This window comes from Uncinocarpus reesii, genomic scaffold, assembly GCF_000003515.1.
Source record: "Uncinocarpus reesii 1704 scaffold_1 genomic scaffold, whole genome shotgun sequence".
In the NCBI taxonomy this organism is placed as follows: domain Eukaryota; kingdom Fungi; phylum Ascomycota; class Eurotiomycetes; order Onygenales; family Onygenaceae; genus Uncinocarpus; species Uncinocarpus reesii.
The window spans coordinates 2,940,557-2,963,081 of NW_003052500.1; the positions used below are offsets into that span (position 1 = coordinate 2,940,557).

A 22,525-nucleotide genomic window follows, 5' to 3' on the forward strand; every position below is an offset into this window, starting at 1 on the left:
ACCACCACCACGGCAAAAGGCCCAAAAACTTTGATTCTATCTAAATGGGGATATCATTTGAACTCATCCATAAATTTCCTGTGAAATTCCACAATTCTATTCACCCAGTCGGTCCCCGGAGCCAAGAACGTCGTGCGGAAATGGTATGTCCCTGGTTTCTGACCAAAGCCGGAACCTGGGACGATGCAGACACCTGTAGCGTCGAGGAGACGGAGGGCGTAGAACTCGTCAGCATGTCGGTTTTGTGCCTGAGCGGCTTCGATGGCCTTTTGTGGAAGTGTGATTGTCGGGAATAGGTACATGGCGCCCTAGACAAGAAAGCGTGGGTTGTTAGCGAAAAATGGAGATTGAGCTGATACTCAGTATGAGCGAGAGTTCTTACCTGCGGTTCTTGACATTCAACGCCCTCCATTCGCTTAAATGCCTCGTATAATGCGAGAGCACGCTGGTGCAGGCCAGACGCAATCGCGTTGTATTCTTGCTGGTATGTTTCATAGCTTGGCTCTCCCGGCTGTGGAGGGTTGACCATCAGCTCCACAAGGCACTGCCCGATCACCGGTGGACAGAGCATCACGCTGATGAATTTGTAGATCTGCTCTTCAACGTCGGCATGGAAGCCAACGAGCTCAAAGTAGCCTCCTCGATGGCCACATTCTCCCACCATTCCCTTGGACACACTGTGCAACGAAGCGAGTTCCACATGATCGTATTTGCCAGGAGCTTCTTGCTGCAGCTGTCGTAGTCTCTTTTTGAAGGATGTGAATTCTCCCTTGAAGATGTTGGTCTGGTAAACCTCGTCGGCGATGATGACAAGGTTCTCATCAACTGCAAGGTCAATCACCTGCTTCACGGCGTCTGGGCCAAGGCATGCCCCTGTAGGATTGCCTGGGTTAATCACCACGATTGCGCGAACATCAGTGCCTTGTGCCTTGGCTTGTGCAACGGACATGTGAATCGCCTTAACGTCTGTACTCCAATTGCTCGCTTCATCAAGATAGTAGGGAACGCATCGTGCGTTGAGCACAGCCAGCGTAGCAGTGTACAGCGGATATTGAGGGATAGGAACGAGGACACCATTGTCCTGGCCCGCACAGAGGATATTGAGGAGAGTGTTCACTCCTGACGACGCTCCAGCAGAGAGATAGATGTGAGCCGGATCCGCGGGAAAGCCATCACGCTTCTCGAGGAATTTCGCAACGCTTCTTCGTACCAACGGCGACCCATGGCTCTGACTGTAAGCACCCACACTCTGGACGTCCTTCAAAAGCAGTTTCGCGCGATCAATAGCATCCTGTTTGTACCCAAACACCGACTTCAAAGCCTCTTCTTTCTCCAGCAGTGGCGGATGCTCCATAAGACTCAGTACTTGTCGGAAGAAAGTAATAGGCTTCTGATCCAGCTGTTGCGGGTTCCCGATGTTGGCAAAAATAACCTTGTCGAACGGAAGCGGCTCTTTCCCTTGCTCCAGCTTGACTCTGTATTCCTCTGCCTTGACGGCCAATTCACCGCGGACCGCATACCTGGCGGCAAGGATGTTCTGGTTGATGTTGCCCTTGTGGAGGCGGCCAACCGGTAATGAACCCATCTTGCTTTGTGAGAAGGGGCGTGACAGCGAGTAGAGACTAGGGAGCGACGAATGTGCGTTGTCTAGAGGTAATTGAATGTCTTTTATACCGTCAGTTGCTATCCAAATGGAGGGGCAATCGCAGACTTGGAGGAGCGGGTTGGGCCGGATAAGTAACACAACAGTATCGGGTCATGCGGGGAGCTTCTAACGGGCGAGCGCGCCGTTTCTTCTCTCTTTTCCCCCCGTCCTGGAAAAACAAAAAGGAATATGACTTACCTCGTAAGAAGTTTGCAGGACCAGCTGCAAGTCGTTGGGCTCTCGGTTCGCGGGTAAAAAGAGAGAAAGGAACCGAGCGAGGGTATCGGGGTACGGGAGACATGGTTGAAATTTGGGTTCTCGAACCAGAGAACGGGATGGTGTTGGGAGAAAGCCCTAGCCGCAGGACAGACTCATCGGCCTTTTGCTATTATTATTGTGAGCAGTAATCATCGGAACTGAAATGCGACTCTTGGTGCAATGCGAGGACAGATTCTGAGACGGCGAATTGCTCTCGAGCTTCTTCTTTGTGACTCCCACGGTAACTACTTTCGGACTCTGGATACGCCCCAGCCGGCAATCAGCCGCAGAGTCGGGATGTTCTGGCTCACCAGGAACGTCCAATTAACAGTTCATCGTTACGAGCTTATGCGGATGAATCCATTCTCATGATGCTACTGGTGTCTTTTCGCCGAGGAACGGCGTGCAACGAGACTGGCACTCAAATGTCCCGAAACTCATTTTGTCTCGCGTGAGAACCCCTTTTTCTGTATCATGATTTCACTACAATAATAATCCAAAGATTCGAGACTCAGGGCGAATACAGTCTGAAAACCAACGGATGGCGTCTATTGCTTCCACCTAGCTGCAGCTGGTCGTATAGTACATAACAACACTTCCAATCTTCGGTGAACTGCGATCGCCGAACCAGATAAAGTCATGGAATAATGAATATCGACGGGTGGCACAATCTATCCTCGTTCGCTACCTCTCATTCTCACTGCTTGCCCATATTTCTGAAGTTTGGTAATAAGCGCATCACCCTGCTTCACGACATCGGCGTACTGCTTGTTCTTGTCATCTGGGCGGTTGGTTTCGATCACTCCATTAACTCGATCAATTGTGCAGGCTATCTTATCACCGGCAATGAATTTGGCAAGATCTCTGTTTGATACTAGTCAATATCAAACCCAATTATTCACAGAGAGCGAAACATACCTGTCAAGGAAATCAACGGTCACACCAAATTCATTCGCCATGCTGGTCAACCCAACCACTCGATAACTTTGTAACAGCTGTTGGTACCCTCGTAACCGCATCTCCCTAACGAACCAGGCCCGGTGCTCGTGCAAGTATCGATCTTGAGTGAGAAAGTTGTCCTCAACCGCCGCAAGTGCTGTGAAAAAGTTGCGATATATTCCATTGTAAAGACTGCTCACAAGATTTGCAAGTGGAGTAAAATCAATAGGCGCCTCGGTATCCGCTTGCGCGCCGCTTCCGGTACCTAAGGTTGTGAGATTGACTACGGTCGATGCTTGACCGGGCGTCGCACTGGATACGTCCTTCATCTCTTCATCCCCAGCGCCAGGGCCAGACGATATAGCTCCTGTTAATGCCGATAACCTGTCTTCTCCTTCACCCAGAATTGCCTTGATTTCTGGCGCGTCGACCACCTTTGCCTTGAAGTCTACCCGTTTCAATGACAAGGAGCCTGCAAGAACAGCGTATACGACCAAAGACGAGTAGCTGCACAGTTCGTAGCTAGTGAAGGTCGATAAACTGTCTAGCAGAAGTGGTGCAGCCAACTTATAATTGCGAACCGTAAGTAGATGGAGACCTTTGTAGGCCTTTAGGCGATTTCGGCGATCCCAATCACCACCCCCCTCCACGAGAGAGTTGGCACGCTCAATATGCTTTTTGACAAATAATTGATCCCCAAAGAATAGCCCAATTCGTATCATGGCTAAGACCAGGTCAATCTTCGTTCCAAGAACTCCGGTGTTTTCGAACACAGTTTCATAGGCGGCCACGGCTTTATCCTACATGAACACCACATTAGCTTTGGGCGGAACCGCTACTTAAAGCCACGCGTAAAAGGAGGCAATAGATATCCCCTACCCTATCTCCAACTCGAGCCCAGAATTCTGCGCGCTTTCCTCGCGCAGCCTGGACTTCTGTGTCGCCAGCTGCCTCGGCTGCCTCCTCCTCCTCCTTTTGCAGAGTATCGAGTTCCTTCTTATTCTCAGCTAGTAGCCTTTCATATAAGCTTTCATCCCAAGGAAAATCGACATTCGTGGAGGTCCGGGTATGAGGTAGCATGTCGCATCCAACAGTGGGCTTGTTTGGCGTGGCAGTGTTGTGTTGCGGGGCGGCTTCGCCTGACGAATTCAGGATGCCATCAACGGGGTGAGCTAGATGTCGGTACAACGGGGCCATCTGCTTCTCTTCAATGGCGGTCTGGAGCTTCTTCAGCGAGCCTTCCCGTAAGGCGGCTGGACAAGCTGGGTTGGCGAGGTTGAAGACATCTTGGGCGAGAGTGAGATCGGGAAATCTGGTATACTGCGGGTCGGAGCCCATGGCTGCTAGTAGTCAACGAGCGGCACAGAGGTAGGCAAAAAAAAAAAAGGCCAGAAATCTATCAAGGAAGAAGCGCTGCGTGATCCTGGAGCTTTGTTGTTCGTCGACCTTCAGCAGCGCCTGGAGCTTAAGCTGGCGGTCGTGGGAGCTGGCCCGGATTGGGACTAGCGTGGAACTTGGCCTCCTCAACCACTTGCTTATGGACTGACATTCGATATCGAACCCAAGATACGTCAAGTTGCGGACACAAAATCACTCGACATACTAGCAGTCTGCATGAACTTGGGCATTTGGAGCCATGCCTTGAAAGGCGTAAACAGACGGGAATAGTTGTGTGGGCTCGCAGTTGCACCACTGCTCGAATGCTAAGGTAACTATGGATGGGTCAACCCAGGCTCACAAAAAGCGGCTCCCAGGCGGAATCTTGCCTGTTTCTAGTCCACTGCCATAGCGATTCAAGTCTAGCAAAGGACGTCAGATTTAGGCAGATAATCCAGAACCAAAGCTGAAGGATTACTAGCCCAGCTGCCCTTCCTATGAAGAGTTCAGCCTCCTGAAACCTTTTACGGGTAACAAAAGTGGACCGCTTTGCCTCGATCAAGGGACAACGCCGACTGCCGCTGGAACGATCATGAATCATCGGATGCCTGGATGCACATCCATCCAGCCGGTGATACCAAGCCTGGCCCCGGCGATGCTTAACTGCGATTAGGCCCGGAACTGGGTGTGCTTGGCGCCCCTGTGTGCCGCTGGCTGCAACAACACCTGCACTCCATCCTCTTCGCCCTCTATTTCGCAGGATCACCGCTTGATTTATTTGGTCAAATAGCACATGAGGACTACTAGGACTCTATCACGACATTCTACGAGAAATGCTCAACTTGACACTCCGCTCCTCTGCATGGCTCGGCCCTTCCGGAAACCCGCCAGGCTGCAACCATGGGCTGCACGCTTCGGTATCTCTATCACCCGTAATGCGGAATTCTGGGTTAGGCTTCCAGCTGTTGCCGGAAAACGTCCCAGGTCTGCCAAAACCCTGTCATCCATGTTCCACGAGACTCTCTCGTCTTCAATGATGTGATCAAGCCTGCCCCAACCACCCAATGACATCTGCCTCGAGATCGACAGAGCTGCATGTTCGTCCGTGCAAACTGGTTTTAAGCTCCATCGTTAGATACAGCTGATCAAGCCAAGGAAACATCTGTGCGGGGCAGTTGACTGGAAGAAATCGACCACTTGCTTCTCTGGCCCCTTCGGAACCTTAGATACTGGCTTTGAGTATTATTTGAGTCTAAGACTCCAGGTTTCTCTCGGAAGCAGACTTGCGATCGTCGGCGCGCTTCAGTCTGTGGCCGGTGCTGAGAGTGAGATTTCAGCGTGCTCATATCTCAATCTTTCCTCCTTTCCCCGTTCTTTTGGTCTTGTTGCTTGAAAGGGTAAGGTTAGCACGATATTCAAGAGCAGGTGGTTTGCCATGGCACCCACAAACGATATCGCCTTGGTTTCCCAGTCCCCAAAGGCCGAGGAAACGTTTCCGGAGAAAGTCGAAGAGCAGGTCGTTGCTGAAGAACTCGAGAACACGAGCAAATCGCGCTGGGAACGAAGTTGGCCCACTATCGCATGCGGTGCAGGTCTTTTCTCTGATGGTTACCTGAACAACGCAAGTAGCTCGTTCCCAACGCGCTTCATGCCGGAGTGGCCCGTTTGGAAATATTCTATAACGCTTATTTGAAATTGGGACATCTGTGTAACTTGCGTATAGATTATTGGATCCGTGAACACCGTTCTTCGAACACTTTATCCGGAGGCTTATGCGAGCTCCGCCGCGGTCAAAAATGTCCCATCAATCGCATTTGCGGGCACAGTCGTCGGCCAGCTCATCTTTGGTTACCTAAGTGATCATTACTCGCGAAAATGGTCTTTGATGGCCTCTACGGTCCTGCTGGTCATCTTCGCTGCGCTCTGCGCTGGCTCCTATGGCGCTGGCGGTAGCCTGTCGGGATTATTTGCAGCCTTAACAGCATACCGATTTTTCCTTGGTGTAGGGATCGGCGGAGAGTATCCCGCCGGAAGTGTTGCAGCCGCAGAGAGCACCGGCGAGCTCAAAAAGGGCCACCGGAATCGATGGTTTATCATGTTTACAAACTTCCAGATCGACTTTGGATTCGTCGTGTCATCCTTTATACCTATGCTCCTCGTCCTGATCTTCACCGAAAATCATCTCCGGGCAGCATGGCGCGTGATGTTAGGCTTGGGGGTCCTTCCGCCGTTAAGCTTATTTTATTTGCGGTTAAAGCTGAAAGAGCCAGAGGAGTTCAACCGGGAAAGAATGCATAAATATCCGATTTGGTTGATTATCAAGTATGTGCCATCTTCTCTTCGTTGCCACAATAGTAGTTACGACTTACTGTGTCACGGAGGGATGGCTGCCCTATTGTATCTCATGCCGCTGACTTTTGATCTAGATTCTACTGGTGGAGATTGGTAAGCAAATACATATTCGCTGAAGGAGTCTAGAGATGGATCTCATATCTCACTGCTCGTATAGTTCATTGTCTCGTTGATCTGGTTTATTTACGATTTTTCGGCCTACGCGTTTGGGATATACTCCTCTGTCTGGCTGAAAATAGTTCTTGATGACAATGCTCCGCTGTGGAAAACGTTTGGGTGGAACACGGTTGTCACACTATTCTACATTCCTGGCTCAGCGTTGGGAGCATGGGTAAGCGACTGGATTGGCCCGCGGTACTGTTTGACCCTGGGAGTTGCTGTCCAAGGTATCATCGGATTCATCATGGCTGGGTGCTACCAATGGCTTGCGACTGCTAAGAATGTGGCCGCGTTTGTGGTTGTTTATGGGTAAGGATCATCCCAATAAAAAAAAGTCCCTTTAATGCAATACTAATGCGAGTATATAGGCTTTTTCTGTCATTTGGGGAGCTTGGCCCTGGGGACAACATCGGTTTGGTAGCTTCAAAAACCAGTGCAACAGCGATTCGAGGCCAATATTATGGGATTGCTGCTGCCTTGGGCAAAGTCGGGGCATTCGTGGGAACTTATGTCTTTCCAATCATTCAAAACAACGCTCCCAACGAAATTCGGGCTGGTCAAGATCCGTTCTTCGTTTCCAGCGCGCTTTGCTTGTTCAGTGCAGTTCTGGCTGCGTTTTTGCTTCCCCATATTGGACAGGTGAGATGCCTCGCCTAGGCAAACTGGTTCACTGTAGGCGCTGGCTAATTGTGTTCCTAGGACACGATAACATATGAAGATGTTCGGTTTCGCAAGTATCTTGAAGAAAATGGATATGATACAAGCACGCTGGGTAACAAAAATGGCGACCAAAGCGGCGTCCAACGAAGTTGATATGACTTTGATTGACCTACAGTTAGGCGGACAAAGCAGCGCATTGGCACTTTGTGAAGAGATGAAAGCCAATTTGCAGATTTCGAGCGGTGAAGCTGTTTTCATTTGATATAATATGCCCCTTATCTTGCCTGGTGTATGATTTGGGTTAAGGATCAAGTCGAGGTGCCTGATACAGTGATACCTGAGAGTTAGTAGACAGGATAATGATAATACAACATATGAGTTGCTCTCTCTGACCAAAGAAACTATTATTATCCCATCTAGTAGATCCTCTTCACCTCCATCATTCGTGTCGTTGACATCGCGAGCGAATCCCGAGGCGCAATGCCGAGGTAATAAATCACGTGCCGCTGTCTCCTGAAGCACAAGAAAGCCACGGCGAGGAGCAACGACGACGGACTTCTTTTTTTCTTTAATCAAAAGGTATTTCATCTTGTCACCAGCGATACTGTTTATCGTCCCTTGGAGAAAATATCGAATGTGAAAGATTTTCGTCTTCCATTGACATTTTGTGCTACTTTCCCAAGTGTCAGAGCTCCGTCGCATATATACCTCGTGAATTCTCCGCCCTGATTCCCGGAGAAACTCCAAATATTTCCTTCGTCCGCCCTCTCATAACTCCAACTTTGGGTAAACCTGCAGGATAGATACGAAGCCATATCACCGTCAAAATGGTCGCCGTTGCCTTAGCCTACCACCCCACCGTCGCTCACTATTTGAGATTCGTTGCTACCACCGGTCCGTCAACCCCCCCATCATTGACCAAAAAAATAAAATAAATAACTAGACAAAACTAACATTCCCTACAGTCGGTCGTGACAAGGCCCTCCGAACCCTCCAATACCTCTCCCGTTTCCTCGCCTGGTACCTCTTCCGCACCAACTACTCCCAAGCCGCCATCTCCCCCTTCGAAGCCATCAAGAAACAATTCGCACTCACCCGCAAACTTCTCCGCGTCGGCAAGAACGTCGAACACTTCAAAGCCGCCGCCGTCCTGCTCGACGCCAAAACCTCGCCATCCGCCGCTGCCTCGTCCACCGCGGACCCCGTGCTCAAATATCTCGCCGTCGGCCGACAGCTGGGATACGCCGCGTACTTGTCCTATGATATGGTGACGTATCTCGATGCGGCGGGCATTCGCAAGCTGAACAGCGTGAAGAAGTTACAGAGCCAGGCGCTCAAGGCGTGGATGGCGGGATTGGTGTGTTCGGCTGTGGCAGGGGTGTATTCGATGTGGAGGTTGAGGGAGTTGGAAAAGAGTGTCAACAAGCAGGATGGTGAGGGCGCGTTGGAGGGGAAGAAGATTGAGCGGTTAGTACCCCCCTTTTTTTCGTTTTAGCTTGCGTGGTTGTGTTTGCTTTGGTGTGGTGTTTTGGCGTTTTCGGAGCTGACCGTTGTGAGCATCTTATTTAGTGAACGCGCCGCCGTAACGATTCAGTTGGTGTCCGATGTCTGTGACTTGACTATCCCAACTTCGTCGCTTGGATACGTCAACCTTGACGATGGCATTGTCGGTATTGCTGGAACGGTCAGCAGTTTGATAGGCGCCTGGTCCGCGTGGAAGAAGACTGCTTAATTGTAGATACCATTCTTTTTTCTTTTGATATAAATCTGAGCTGCGTTGTTTTTCTTGCTCTTATAGTGCCTCTGAATATTTGTATTTTCGCGTCACGATAAGATTGCCGTTGTTTGATCTCAATTCCTGGAATTTAGGGCTGTTTTATACTTCCTACACCATGTAACTACCATTCAAATTCACTCTTTCATTTGACAATGCTAAAGTCAGGAGATATCGCAGTCATCAGCCTGCCACTATCAGACACAAGAATACAGTCTTATTTATATTTGTGACTTAGGGCGGCGTATAAGCGCTATTGATATATATCCAAGGGTTCAGAATCAAAATGGTACTATAAGATGTCTTTTAATAATTAGGGAAAGTGGCTACACAAAATCGCAAGTCTTAAAATAATCAGCTCTATAAATGTATCCAAAATCCGAACTGGCAGAAAAAGACCGATTCCACCCATTCTATCTACAAACGTGACATAGACAAAGTTGTCTGGATATCTTGACGTCTGGACGTATATATGTACTTGTTACTCCGTAGTGCATGACATACTCCGCTCCACAAGAGAAAGTTAGTATGGGAAATAACAAAATAGCGGGAAAAAAGAAAGGCATAAAGGAATAGAAATCATCTATGGTCATAATCGTTTCGCGGCGTTCAAGAATGTTGGACGTTGGCCATTTTTAGGAACACTCCTGCACGAAGCCTGAAGTTCGCGAAGGTGAGATTAAAGCTCTTAAAATCACCACGGATTCTGCTCCGTTCCTCGACCTGCTTCCATCGGGATTGGAGAAAGAAGCGGCGGAAAAGGAGATGCACTCGGGATCCAGATGGGATCACTAGATTCAGCGGTTGTAAAGGCACCAGAGGTATCGAGCGAAATAACATTATCAATAGGAGTCGACGTTTGTTGCGACACAAATGTCTGCGGCAAACCGTAATGTTGCAATTCAGGGGCTAAGGGGACAGTGGCTAGAGGAGATGGATGGCTTAGGCCTTCGCTTGCTCGCCAAAACAGATCTAACTCCAGAGAATCCACATGATTTGGTCCTAATATGCGTGGTTGGGGCATGTCAATATGGGACGGTGAGGCGCTGAGATGGTATGCATCCGTTTCTGAACCATCGCTCGTAGTAGGGATATGAAGTCGGAGAGGTTTAGTCGCCTGCATTGGAATGCCCATCGAGCCAAACTCATCGGACTCAGAAGTATCATGAGATGAGGATCTAGATAATTCAGGATGGCTAAAATTGGCATAGTCGAAACTGGCGTAAGATGGAGGCTGGCTGTAAGTTGCCGTGAGAGAGTCTGAACCATAGGCAAGATCAAATGTGGACCAGTCGACGGACGGGGGTCCGAGGCTGGCAGCCTCAGCTGTCAAATCGGCATCTGGAAAATAAAGGCCTGTCCACTGTTGCAGATAATCAAACGCTGGAGACGGTAAGCTTGCTTGATCGAAGGTGGAGTATGGCATCTCTAGCGGAGCTTGAGTGTTCAAGCCGGCAAGACCGAGAACTGGTGAGCCGTGTTCAGACCTAGCCCGGCGAGGATGGCGGGGTGCGCTTGTTATGGAGTCATGAGCCGGGACACTGCTTGAAATCCCCAGGTCTTCCGGTAAAGGAAGGTTGTCCGCAGAGCGACGGGCAAACTCGACAGGGGACTGGATTGTGTGCGATCTGGGCATAGGATACGGGTGAGCACGCTTGCTTGTGTTGTTGTGCTTCACTTTGGGGCGATGCGACACAATCGAGGATTCAATTTTCGCATTCGAAACAGACTGGTTGACCTGGAAGTTAGTCTTCTGGCTAGGAGCAGGTCCGACTTCGGGTACGGTGGCCAGGTTGGAGTCTCGTTTGGCGGAGCAGACACAGCGACTGCCATGGCTACAACAGCACTGTTTGCGGTTTCCTATAAATTTAACGGTTAGCAAACATCAAACGCGTAACCAAGTCAATCTGCTTACCCTTCTCTGCTGGCCCGTTTTTACACTCGCCTTTAGTGTGCGGTTTCTCAGCGCATTGACAGCTGACGTGGCTTGCTCGAGACTTCCGTAAACCCCGACAATGCGGACACTGCGACACGGGACGACCTTTTCTATTGATGTGACTTAACGGTCGATCTAATGGAGAGATTAGCTTTTGATATTTTTCTTTTGAAATGGGGGAATGCGCGACAGCACTTACCATGGTGCTGACAGCTGCTCACGCGATGACCCCGAATACACGCATCGCAGGCATACTTCTCGCCATTTATCAGCATCTCTGAAGGATTTGGGCGTCCAAGGAAACGAATAGGGCACTGTAGTGGGAACTGGGACAGGGGTATGGCTGCACGTGAGTTGCAGGGAGACTGATGGCAACGACGGAGGACGATGGAAAGGCAATTCGCGGCTGTCGACCCTACAGCACCATGACGCTAATTCTTCCTTATGCAGACAAGCAGGAGGACGGGGCGAAAGGCTCTAGGACGAAGCGGGAGAGAGGAGGGGCTATAAGGGAGGAATCATCGGGACTTCTGGCGGGAGGTTGTGGCTGTAGAGCGAAGAGGAGCGAGCAAGACACAGCGGCAGGGAGACGGTGGCAGAGACGGGAAAAGACGAGCAGAGACGGGGCGCACAGGATGTCATATAAGAAGCCTGGAGTGGAGAGGGCAACGGTGAGTAGAGCGTTGTCGGCGACATTCGAAGCGAGGATGGATGACGGGAGGTTAAAATAAGAAAGGTTGTGCTGACTTGCAGCTGCGAAACTAAGTTCTTAGCTAACTAAGTTAACTAAAGTTGGCGCCCAGCCTAAACCGCATCGAACTAGACGCCCCCTCTTGCTTGCGATCGCTTCCGGTGATGATGGCGGTCGTTGTTTTGAAACCTTCCACGAGCCAGGGACGCACTCTAATAATTGACCCTTATCGCTGTGGATGATTGTGGTCAACAAAGAACCGTCGCCGTGGAATCTTCAATCGACTGGATCGATTCTTCATCCCTCGTCCAATGTTGCGTTGCTTGACTCGGCCTGCTGCCGTATGATACACCGCAACAGTCGACGACGAAGAGGTGCGCACCAGCTGGAGAGAATCGCACGTGGATGTGCTGCTTTCAGAGTGTTCTCGACACGTCAAAAGTTGGGCTTTTGTTTTCTTTTCGCAAGCCCGCCCTTCTCACTTCTAACTGGCGAATCCGGTCGCTTTCCGCGCGTGAGGGCTCTGGGCAAGGCAAAGCGTTGGGCTGTTTTTTATTTTTTCAAATTAAAATCAAAATACAACCTCGTCTGCCCGCCAACCCCTGCCATTCATAATTCGAGAGCAGTTTCCTGCAAGTTCCTTGGCATCGGTGCGCAGTCTTTCATGGCGAGATACCCCTCTGGACGTGCAGCTTCCCCTCGATCCTGCCTCTCATCACCAGCCAATTTTCTAGAAAGATTCGCCAGCGCTTCTTCTTTCGGCCGCGCTGGAGCCATCATGCAGATCTGCGCTTGACCCAATGCGTCTGTTTTAAAAAGTCATCGAGACTCCAATCCGCCCTCACCGATCACGCCATTGGACCGTTGGAACTAGATACTCCGTTACGATGAAGGGCCCTGTCCTTTTTAGCCTTTGCTAGGATTGAGCATCACCGTTTCGCCGCCCTTCATCCGACCTTCAGAAAGGTTTGGGCGTGAAGATCATCTTCTGTGGCTCCCTGAAAGTTGCTTGGAAAAGGGCCCCTTCGAACCCTCAATGAAAAGTTGAAACACGCCGGTTCGGGTTAGAGGCTGGGGCTTTTGGCTCGCCACAATAATGAATAAATCCTTACTACGATGAAGGCTCCACGTATCAAGATGAATAATGATCGTGGCGCCAGGCGTGAGATGGGACTCGCCAGTTTGATGCTTTGAGCACGAGAGTTTACGTTGGTCCGCCATATCCTTGTGGATATCATCTCTTCGTTCTCGAGGGCCAGGAACCAACCTAGCTTGCTAGAATTCTGACGGTGAGCGGTGGTTGGTGGCAACAATATTCCGACCCCACATCATGTCGGTGCATCGCCGGGCAGCTGAGCAGAGGACGGTTATGAGGAGCATTTGAACAGATTCCCCTCAGGTGCTGTCATGCAATTTGACACAGATCGACCGCAGCAAAGTGGTTGCACAATCCTCTATGCTAACCTGCACGTTGATCACCCATTTTTTCGCCCACATACCAAGCAATCATGTTTGAGAACTCTACACGTTCAAGGTCAGTTGCCAAAGTCGGGAGAATCCGAGTTATGCGAAGCAATTCAGGCGGTGGAGAGTCGCGGAGATGAAGGGGTCTATCATTCACGGACCAACGAGTCATTTAGACATCCCCGGCTAATCAAAACTGACAATGGCCCGAAACAACATCAACCTTGGGTAGAGAAGTAGTACGAACATGTTCATCCAAAACATATACGATAGAGTAACATCAAACGATCGTCTCCGCACCACGTCGATGTAGCCTTTTGGTCTACTCCCCTCCCTCGGAGGTTTGCGATTTCGGCTTCTCGGTGAACAAGCAAAATCGATTTTCCAGTCCGTTTGGAACCCCAGAGCAAATGCCGTGCGCTTATACTTTCCACAGACACTTTTCCCACACGCTCTCTGCGGTGTACAGTCACACAAGCCTCAAGCGTGGGACAATTCTCCGACCATGCACTACTCGAGGCCAAACTGCTTTGCTCTGTGGTGATCAACGCCGGTAAGCTCACGGTCCAACCCGGCTACGTCATTGGGTCCCACTTGGTGCCGGCCACCGCATCCATTACATAATAAGCACTGTTTCGAATGTTCTACCAAGCCTTCTAGTGGATTTCCTAAAACGGACGTCAAAATTGGTGGCGGGCTTTTCCAATCGTGACTATTTGTATTGTTATTATTCTTGTTTTGATTGCAAAATGCCTAGCAAGGGTGAATTCACAGTGGGGATTCCCAAGCTCTACGGCAGAAAGGCCAAGCTCGAGAGTTTGGGTTGAATTTGAAATCACAAGTTAACCTTCCAATGCATCAGCTATGTTTTGCAAACAAAGAAATAAACAGCACTCTGCGAAGAAGGTTTAGAAATTTCTGCATGATCCAGGAACCTGGGACACGGCCCAGAAGGTATTTGCATTTCATGGGGGAGAAGTTGAAGGCGTAATCTCCGGAATAGGTATGAATGCCATTGTTCAAAGGTTTTGATACGGGAGCAAGAATCTATAATGAGCCAGTCATTGGCTAAATCTTGAGTATAAAGTTTAGCTCTTCAATCTAGAATCTCGCCCTAACGCATATCGATCTCCTTGAACATGGTCATCAGGTCATGGGAAAGGTCAATCCGGGATTTGTCCGTGATCAAGGCTTGAGGTGGCGTCCACTTGACCTGGAGAAACTGTCAAGCCACTTGCTATTTTTAATTCTTTACCGCTACTCTTCTGTCCTTCAATTCGATGGTCCAGGGCTTATATTGCCCGAAGGAAAGGCTTGGTGCACCCTATAAGGCTTGGGGAAACACAATCAGGATAACTTCGTTGTTTGATTCGGGGAGTTTCTTGGACAAAGTTTAGTGGCTAAATCGACGTTTTTGGAATAGGACGGCACGGAAACGCCAGCAAAACCGAGAAGGGGTTCGACTGATGAATTGAAGGTTCGATTCGACAGCCGGCCAGAGGGGCGATTGCTAATTGCTTTTGCCGGGGTTGGAGAGGGGCTCGTCAAACGCGCCAACCCTAATCCATAAAAGATCACGTCTCCTACTGAAAAAAACTCTTTTCTTGGCAAAGATTTAAGCACGTAGATCGTTTACCCTAGTCTCCGATATCGTATCGAGCTTCTTGGCCGTTCTGGAAGGCAAAAGATGCGGGCTTTCGAGAGAACGTCACCATAATGTTGGCAAGATCCAACATTCAGATGTTGCTAAGACCCAAGGCACCGCGATATTATTGCGGGATGGAAAACCAAAGCCATTGATTCCTCCAGTGCGGGTGCAAGTATTTGACTCGTGGGCCAAAGCACGCTTGAGCAGTCCGGTTGTTCATACAACTCCTTGGGCCCTCCTTTGTTCAGCATGCACTGTTGATGTGATCTCCTCGCCCGGGAAAAGCGGGATCATATCAACACAGGATTGAGACCAAGGCAGAGTCGGTTGGCCAGTTCTTTCCCCCTAACAGTGGCAATAATAATCCCTCATTGCTGCAAAGCGGTCATAGAGCTGTGGGGAGATGTGAAACAAATCACCCTTGTCATATGAAAGCAGCTAAATTCCTGTTCCTGACGCCAAGGTGTCTGATGAAGATGCGCCGCTTGATGGAGGACCGGGCCTGAGGTTGAATGCGCGAATGTTGATCAATGCCCAAAAGGCCTGGCACGCAGCTTTGCTAGCAGATTCAAACTAGAAACCGGGATATGCAGCTCTCAGGGCCCACATTTTGAGGACGAAGCCCAAACGACCTGCTTTGCACCCTGTACTAGTATATTGTACATACATACTAGTATACGGGATCAGGGGATCTTTGGGCTGATGGGATATCCGCCTGTGCCACCCAGCAGGCAACAGCCCGAGGGTATTTTGAAAGACTTAATTGCGCATCGTGTAATTATACGAGGAAATGAGCCCTCAGCTCACCCGGCATTTGGACACTTACCGGACGTTGTCGTTGTTATCTGTCACCCTGGGTCTAAAGGCAAGCACTTTATGGGAAGTGAAAGCGGACCTTCGTTGTTCCGCACCGGATCATGTGACCATTACTGCATCATGTGATCTTACTAAGCGAGCCTTTCCGCTTTCGGCGATGCTCGCAACAAAACCGCAAAATCGCCATCAAAACTCGGCTCCTCAATTATTCCGCAACGCTTCGAGATTTCGACTTCCCGCATAAAACAATACCCGTTCTCCGTGTCCCCAAGGAATGCAATCATCGTCGATCTAAATAATCGTCGTCGTTGGAACTGTTCAGTGTCGCCAGGTCGACGCGCTGGGTTCGGGCTTGTTGCTCCTGGCAAAGTTCGTCGCCTCCCCTTCCTCGATCGCGTTTTTCACTCGCCTGCACACATGCCCCCCTAACTAACCTGCTCGTTCCACTGTTTCTATCATGTCTGAACGCGTCCCAACTGAGCAAGCCACTCAGGAACAAGGCCCGATTGCACCACAACCTCACCATACCGGCATCATCAAGTCTGAACCAGCCGCCATGGCCTCCCGCGACCATGGAGAAATGCCCCAGGCCCCCTCGTACCCATCCCCCAGCTCGGCGCAAGTCAGCCAAGGGCCCGTGTCGTACTATACCAACCAGCGACAATTGACTGCGGAGGAATTGCATCTTTCGGCGGAATTGTCTCGCGAAGTGTCGGCCGCGAACATAAATGACAACCCCGCCAATGGCATTAGTCAGGGCCAGCCCATGGTCTTAGGGTCTCCGAACCCCAACCCTGCAGCTGTCAACCGCGGAGACTCTACCGATCAGCAGCCCCCGGCACAGCAGCACCTTGTTCAATTTACTCCCAACCAGCAAACCGGAGTGGATCCTAATCATGACCTTAGCTACGGGGACCAGAGCGCCAGGCGCAAGCGGACCAAAGTCTCCAGGGCATGTGATGAGTGTCGCCGCAAGAAGGTAGAGCTGGCCGCCTTTGATTCATATCGAACTCTCTCGGCTAATCAGTTTGATGCAGGTCCGTTGCGATGCCACCTCGGAATCCGGAGTAGATATGTGTTCAAATTGCCGTCGAACTAGCTCAACATGTGAGTTTAGCAGGGTGCCAATGAAAAGGGGCCCAAGCAAAGGGTACAGAACCAAGTTCTTTGTCTTTTTGTAATCTCTTCCATCATTCATTGCTTTGCTAATCACACGGATATTAGGTACATCAAAGAACTTGCCGATCGTATCAACAGTCTGGAAAGTCAGATACACCCTAGCATCAGCGGACAGCATGATGTGCAATATCAAGCATTAAATGAAGAAGCATCTCCTCCTGTGCGTGGCTACCAGGAGTTTTCTCCTACTGTTGACAATAACCTTCTTCCAAGAAAACGGACGTTTTCTATGACAGAGGGAGCTGTATTGGGGTTGCCAATACACCAGGGAGCTAGACAGCCATCGGTTGGTGGCTGGCCTGCACAGTCACAAACTAAAGACGCGCATCCCGATGCTATGGCAAACTTAGAGGTATATGCTTCCCAAAATGGAGCCGCCAGGGTTGCACAACCCTTCTGGTCTCATGGCCCGTTGCCAACTGGTGCCGAGCCAGGGGAGGAGGCAGTGCCTGTAGCGATAGATGAGAAAGTTCTTGATACGTGAGTTCTTGTCCCTTCATTAGTTTTCAAAACGTTTTCGGTACTCACTGTCCCTAGTTATTACAATCATATTCACACGATATTCCCGATTTTGCCGGCTTCCAGGGACCAGCTTCGTAGCAATCTCCGACAGGCGAACCGTGAGATCCAAGAGGTTTTCCTCCACTCATTACTTGCGGTTACCGGAGCAGGTTCCTTCCGCGCTGAAAACCAATTTCAGGAGATTCCAACTTTCGAGAAGGCCCAAGACCGATTATACGACTGGTTCCGGGGAGATCCTTCCTCGCGACCACTCGCCGCTAATTTTGTGCTCCTTCACAGTATTATACTCATGATACTAGAGGCAGACCAGCGTGGTCGGGAAAATTTCCGTGGGCAAAGTGGTATTTCGAAAGCCACCCTCGTGGAAGGGGGTGTGTCTCTTGGGTTTTATATTGCGAAGCCGCTCGGTCAACTCGATATCAGCAATCCAGATGACAAGGATATTGATTCGGATGGAAATTTGGCTCGACGCAACTGGATTGTTGTCGGCATTTTAGCTCGTTGGCATATGATGAGCACTGCTGGCCCCGACTTTTTTGGTAATCATGACATTGCTACGTATGAGGACACCAACATAATCAACCTGGCTACGATGCAACTTGCTCGTAAGTATTTTACCTGTAAATTCCAGCAAAACCAACGCCTAACTCTGATATTACAGGGTACTCAACTCTATTCACCGAACTTTATGACATCTTCTCGGAGTCGTTGAACAATCCCACTTACGGTCTTTCCCGCGCGTTCAAAAGGGTCATCACCGGCCAACTTACCCGTATCAGGGACATTGAACGGCTCGACTTCACCAACACTGACGCCGCTACCGTCAATACTGTCGAAAGCTTTTCTCCGCTTGTTTACTGGAGTATCCACCTCCTACTTAAGCGTCATCTTTATATCTACGTCCCCGCCGAACTCATCTATCCGTCACAAGTCATCATTGAAATTATAAAGAAGCAAGCTGAGAACGCCACTCCGATATCCTCGCCATTTCACTTCCATTTCCTCGCGCTTGCCGTTATCACTCTTCTGGAACTGACGGATATACCCGAGCTTGTGAATGACACCCAAGAGATCCTCGAAAAGGCATTAGCCGCTATTTCTCTTCGTGAGAAACATGCCGCAACTGCAGGCGAATTCGAGAATATTTTTGCGACTCAGAGCTGGGAAAATACGATTCGGCTTTTCATCGAAGCTAGGATGAACCAACTGCGACAGGAACGGGTTGGAAATCAGATTTCTGGAAACCATCAGCCTCTCGGCCCCACTGAACAGCGGTCTCTACAACATCTTGCTGATTTGGCCGTTGGGGCTGGCGGCAAAGCTGGAAATGCTTCTTCGCCGCGTTCCGCGCCGCCTGGAAACCTGGCTGCTGAAAACAAAGAGCCCACACTACCTGTAGCACCGGGTCTCGAGGAGCAAAAGGAAGATTACCCTATTTTTATTGATTTCACGGAGTTGACCAAGAAAGGTTATTTGAATGTCCTAGCAGGAATGTCCACATAGCACCGCATACTTTACTACCTCTCTGCTACGTTCTGAGAAACTGTAATTTTTTGGGAGTTGAATGAAATAATCAGCTGAAAAAACCTCATTTCGATGACCATGGAGAAAAATACAGAATAAGAAAACCCCTTATTCAAGACTTTTTCAGCAGGGCGTTTTGCTTTGGGAAATGGCTCAGAACCAGTAACCTGCCTGGCGTTTGGATTTGGAGGATTGTTTGCATTTTCCCCTCCGTCTCTATTTGGGCGCGTTGGTCTCGGAACAACTTGACCTATGAGTACTGTACAGCATCAGTAGCAAAATTGGCCAATGGATTTCACCAAGTTCATACTAGCAATACCTCCTCTCTTATGGTGTGCCGCGTCGCGTATCTGGGCATATTTGTTTTTCTCAACATCAATAATCCAGAGAAGCAGCAGGGATCACTGGTACGATACAATATTCTATTCAAGAATGATGTCTAGCAACCGTGGATCATCCAGAAGTATGGATTTGAACTGGGTATTCCGTTTTTATTATGCCGTTCACTCGTCGTCTTCCTCTTCCTCTTCCTCCTCTTCTTCTTCCAGCGCTTCGGCATCAGCCATCTCCTCATCCCCGTCATCGTCAATGGTCACAACCCTTGCGCTCGGGACTCCACTTAACCACCTAGGCGGTGAATCAACCTTTTCGAGCTTGACCTTTACAGGTTTACTCTCCTTCGTATCAATAGCCATGTCTTGATCGTCTTCCTCCTCGTCAACAGCTTCTGCGTTATTTGCTTCTTCTTCATCCATCGCAGCAGTCTCCAGGGCTCGTCGAACTCTTCTTAGTAGCACGGGATCGTGGCGTAAATATTGAAGAGCAAGCTGAGCAGAACAGACGGGACACTTTATGCACCTGACCCGCCGTCGACCATTGTTCGTGTTGGGGAGTGGTACGAGCATAGTTTCGGTACTGCGACTGATCATATCTTCGATCGCTGTGCGCTCGAAACTGTGTGGGCACTTGGTGCTGGTGACGGGATCTTTGAAAGGAAGAAGCGTTATTGGGCAGCGGATTGAGAGACGTTCCCGCTCGATAGCAACGTCATCATCGGGATTTCCAGCCGCACTCCCCCTTTCCTGCCTGGCAGGTCGGGATGACGACCCGGCGGTTTCCGGGGTTTCTATGTGGCTCAACCAAGTTGAAGGGTGCGGTAGGGGGGTGATATCGTCTCCAAGGTGCTTCGAATCGTGCACAATGCGATAAAAACCAATGTAGGCATTGTTGGTTGTGTATCTATTTGTTCTACGTTTAGTGCGATGGATTAAGCCAAGAGTGTCAGACTATACCGTTGTGTAAGGGAAAGGTTTTCCCATTGGGCCTGCCGCTCCTTCAGTTGATTCCCTATATGTTCGGTTGCCGGTAAAACCTCCTCCACTGCTCCGCCCTGGACAGCAGTATTGTTCCCATCAGCATTGTTGCGGTCTTCGCCATCGTCATCGTCCCCGCGTCTTCTCCTGCTGGCCCTGAGATTTCGCCCCCTTTGCGCACCGGGTCTGTCCCCTTCCTGTATCTGACACATCTCTGAGAGTATCTCTTTCAGGGCATTCGCTCTGACTTCAGAGTCCACCAGCCGTCTCATCTCCTCCTCCAATTTTTTCGTAGTGACATCCACCCTCATTTCCAAGTCCTCGATGTGGTTACCGTCCGGCTCGTCGTCTGCTGCGGTTCGGTCGTCATCACCGTCACCGTCTTCATTGGCTTTTTCCTCCTCTCGCTTCCGCTTCTGTCTTTCGTATCTCCCCTTCGCATCGGCCAGTGCATCATTAACCTCACCCGCTGTACTAGTCAGAGCTTCTGCGAGGCGCCGTAAATGGAGGTCGAAGTTGGCAAATTCCTCCGACTGTAGAATCTCCTGAATCTCTACGTTGGCTTCGTCATCCAGCGGGTAAGTCTGCCGTTCATAGTTTGGGATGACTATCTCCTCGCCGGAAGACATCTCTGCCTCTACGTCAGGTTCGGCACGCTGTCTCCCGGAGCGTCGACGCGAAGATGTCGCCATCGCCATGCTTGTTTCAATCGGTCAAGTCCGCCTTCAAAGAGTCCTTTCCAGGCCGTGTTCACATTTCAATTTGACGCGACGCGATTGATGTCGCGCGAATCTGCTAATAATCTTAGTTGCTTAGTCACAGTTCGAGTTTGCACTGTTTGCAAGTGACATGCTTAGTCAGATTCGTTATAAATCTTGGCATGTTTTTGTTGTCTCAAGGAGACGATCAGGAGGACGAGAACAAACAGTCAATGCGGACGATTAGAGAACGGACGGGAGAGACTTTAGCTTGGGTAATGCTCTCATTGGGTCGCCGCACCCTACAAGGCTGGCTTGTTTCTCGCTTTGCTGGACCCTATTAAGATTGCGAGCCAAGCACAACACTCAGATATCGCCAGAAGGAAGAGCCAGTGGTCCTACATCTCGGCGACGAGAAAAGAAAACCGTTTGATCAGCGCAGAGATAGTTTTCCAACCCGAGAGATAAGGAATGATATTCAGTGTTTTTTGCCTAAATCAACAAGCATCAGAGGGCTTTGGTAGTCGGAGATACGCCGTAATAGAATTGGACTCCTGCAACCTGGGGATGAAAACAGCCTGCGAGATCCCGGTCTGAAACTGCCTGTTATTCACCGTTTCATTTCTTTTGCAGCCCAGAGCCTGAGCCTTTGCTTGTGTTTGCTGGGCATCCGTGCGACCTTGAGACCTCAGCGCCAACAAGGGCCACGTGACCTTGCCTGAACGCCTCCTTACCCCAGAGTCCCAGACCACAAGCCATCGCTGGCGCATGGAAGCCATGTGCAACGGTGCAAGGAGCCAGATATGCATAATGTGCCGTTGAGCTTATTTGCGAACTGGGAACCGAATACGTGCTTCTCAAGGGACACACCGACTCTGGCGGATGCGTTATTGGCTGGCTCTGAGAGAGCGGTCACCTAAATAAGGATCCTCTGCCGTCCTCCATCACCAGCACGGCTCCAAGCTCTGTTGCCTCCGTGGCCAAAGCTTGGCTAGAACGAGAGCGTTAAGATGCTTTTCAAGGTCTAAGATTAGGTCTGCTCAGCTCTCCCCAGCCTGGGCGCATGTCAGGGATCTCTCACCTCTTTTCGTGATCTTCCACCATCAAGGTTTGCGATTGCGACATCAGGCTCCCAACTTCAAATCATCGAATGCTCCAGCTAACGTGCCCAGACAGTCGATCCCCTGGATCACAGCCAATCAGTGCCAAACTGTTCTGCGGATGCTTTGGAAAGTTTACCGCAGGGACATGGCTTCCATCCCCACAGATAATGCACTCTCGCTTCAGGCCTTTTTACTCACATCTCAACCCCCCCCCTTAAGCTTCTAGGCGGATTTCTTCCCTGGCTCCCGTAAAAGTGACCCTCCGGACGAGTTCCGGTGGCCTATTATCCCACCGCAGAGGCTGCACGCACCTCCCGCTTTTTGTTGACAAGAGAAAAAGCATAGAACTCTGCGCCCGGATTTCGCCTGGATTCCAATGAGATACTTTCATCTACTAGAATGGGAAGAACAAAACATCATCGGAATAAAGCTTAGAGCCAAGCTCCTGGCGGATTCTTCACACCGCA

The 22,525-nt window shown here is 50.1% G+C and overlaps 8 protein-coding genes across 8 annotated transcripts; 3 read left to right on the forward strand and 5 right to left on the reverse strand.

Moving 5' to 3' along the window:
* Positions 1-53: 53 nt before the first annotated feature.
* UREG_01197 (uncharacterized protein) lies at positions 54-1,946 on the reverse strand (the record flags this gene model as incomplete). The annotated part of the gene is made up of 3 exons (XM_002541635.1): positions 54-308; positions 383-1,665; positions 1,844-1,946. 3 exons carry the CDS (start codon positions 1,944-1,946, stop codon positions 54-56), a joined length of 1,641 nt encoding a protein of 546 aa, XP_002541681.1.
* A 628-nt stretch (positions 1,947-2,574) lies between these two features.
* UREG_01198 (26S proteasome regulatory subunit RPN7) lies at positions 2,575-4,180 on the reverse strand (the record flags this gene model as incomplete). The annotated part of the gene is made up of 3 exons (XM_002541636.1): positions 2,575-2,767; positions 2,822-3,642; positions 3,722-4,180. 3 exons carry the CDS (start codon positions 4,178-4,180, stop codon positions 2,575-2,577), a joined length of 1,473 nt encoding a protein of 490 aa, XP_002541682.1.
* Positions 4,181-5,654: 1,474 nt separating this feature from the next.
* Positions 5,655-7,543, forward strand: UREG_01199 (putative glycerophosphoinositol permease; the record flags this gene model as incomplete). The annotated part of the gene is made up of 6 exons (XM_002541637.1): positions 5,655-5,882; positions 5,943-6,541; positions 6,646-6,664; positions 6,729-7,039; positions 7,099-7,369; positions 7,430-7,543. 6 exons carry the CDS (start codon positions 5,655-5,657, stop codon positions 7,541-7,543), a joined length of 1,542 nt encoding a protein of 513 aa, XP_002541683.1.
* A 674-nt stretch (positions 7,544-8,217) lies between these two features.
* On the forward strand, positions 8,218-9,122 carry UREG_01200 (uncharacterized protein; the record flags this gene model as incomplete). Its single annotated transcript, XM_002541638.1, has 3 exons — positions 8,218-8,284; positions 8,356-8,857; positions 8,960-9,122. 3 exons carry the CDS (start codon positions 8,218-8,220, stop codon positions 9,120-9,122), a joined length of 732 nt encoding a protein of 243 aa, XP_002541684.1.
* Positions 9,123-9,858: 736 nt separating this feature from the next.
* UREG_01201 (uncharacterized protein) lies at positions 9,859-11,375 on the reverse strand (the record flags this gene model as incomplete). The annotated part of the gene is made up of 3 exons (XM_002541639.1): positions 9,859-11,024; positions 11,080-11,235; positions 11,300-11,375. 3 exons carry the CDS (start codon positions 11,373-11,375, stop codon positions 9,859-9,861), a joined length of 1,398 nt encoding a protein of 465 aa, XP_002541685.1.
* Positions 11,376-12,400: 1,025 nt separating this feature from the next.
* On the reverse strand, positions 12,401-13,427 carry UREG_01202 (uncharacterized protein; the record flags this gene model as incomplete). The annotated part of the gene is made up of 3 exons (XM_002541640.1): positions 12,401-12,577; positions 12,904-13,066; positions 13,291-13,427. The coding sequence occupies 3 exons, from the start codon at positions 13,425-13,427 to the stop codon at positions 12,401-12,403; spliced, it is 477 nt and encodes a 158-aa protein (XP_002541686.1).
* Positions 13,428-16,176: 2,749 nt separating this feature from the next.
* Positions 16,177-18,923, forward strand: UREG_01203 (uncharacterized protein; the record flags this gene model as incomplete). Its single annotated transcript, XM_002541641.1, has 5 exons — positions 16,177-16,698; positions 16,757-16,794; positions 16,944-17,378; positions 17,436-18,025; positions 18,082-18,923. The coding sequence occupies 5 exons, from the start codon at positions 16,177-16,179 to the stop codon at positions 18,921-18,923; spliced, it is 2,427 nt and encodes an 808-aa protein (XP_002541687.1).
* Positions 18,924-19,447: 524 nt separating this feature from the next.
* UREG_01204 (uncharacterized protein) lies at positions 19,448-20,955 on the reverse strand (the record flags this gene model as incomplete). The annotated part of the gene is made up of 3 exons (XM_002541642.1): positions 19,448-20,183; positions 20,237-20,334; positions 20,506-20,955. 3 exons carry the CDS (start codon positions 20,953-20,955, stop codon positions 19,448-19,450), a joined length of 1,284 nt encoding a protein of 427 aa, XP_002541688.1.
* Positions 20,956-22,525: the final 1,570 nt, after the last annotated feature.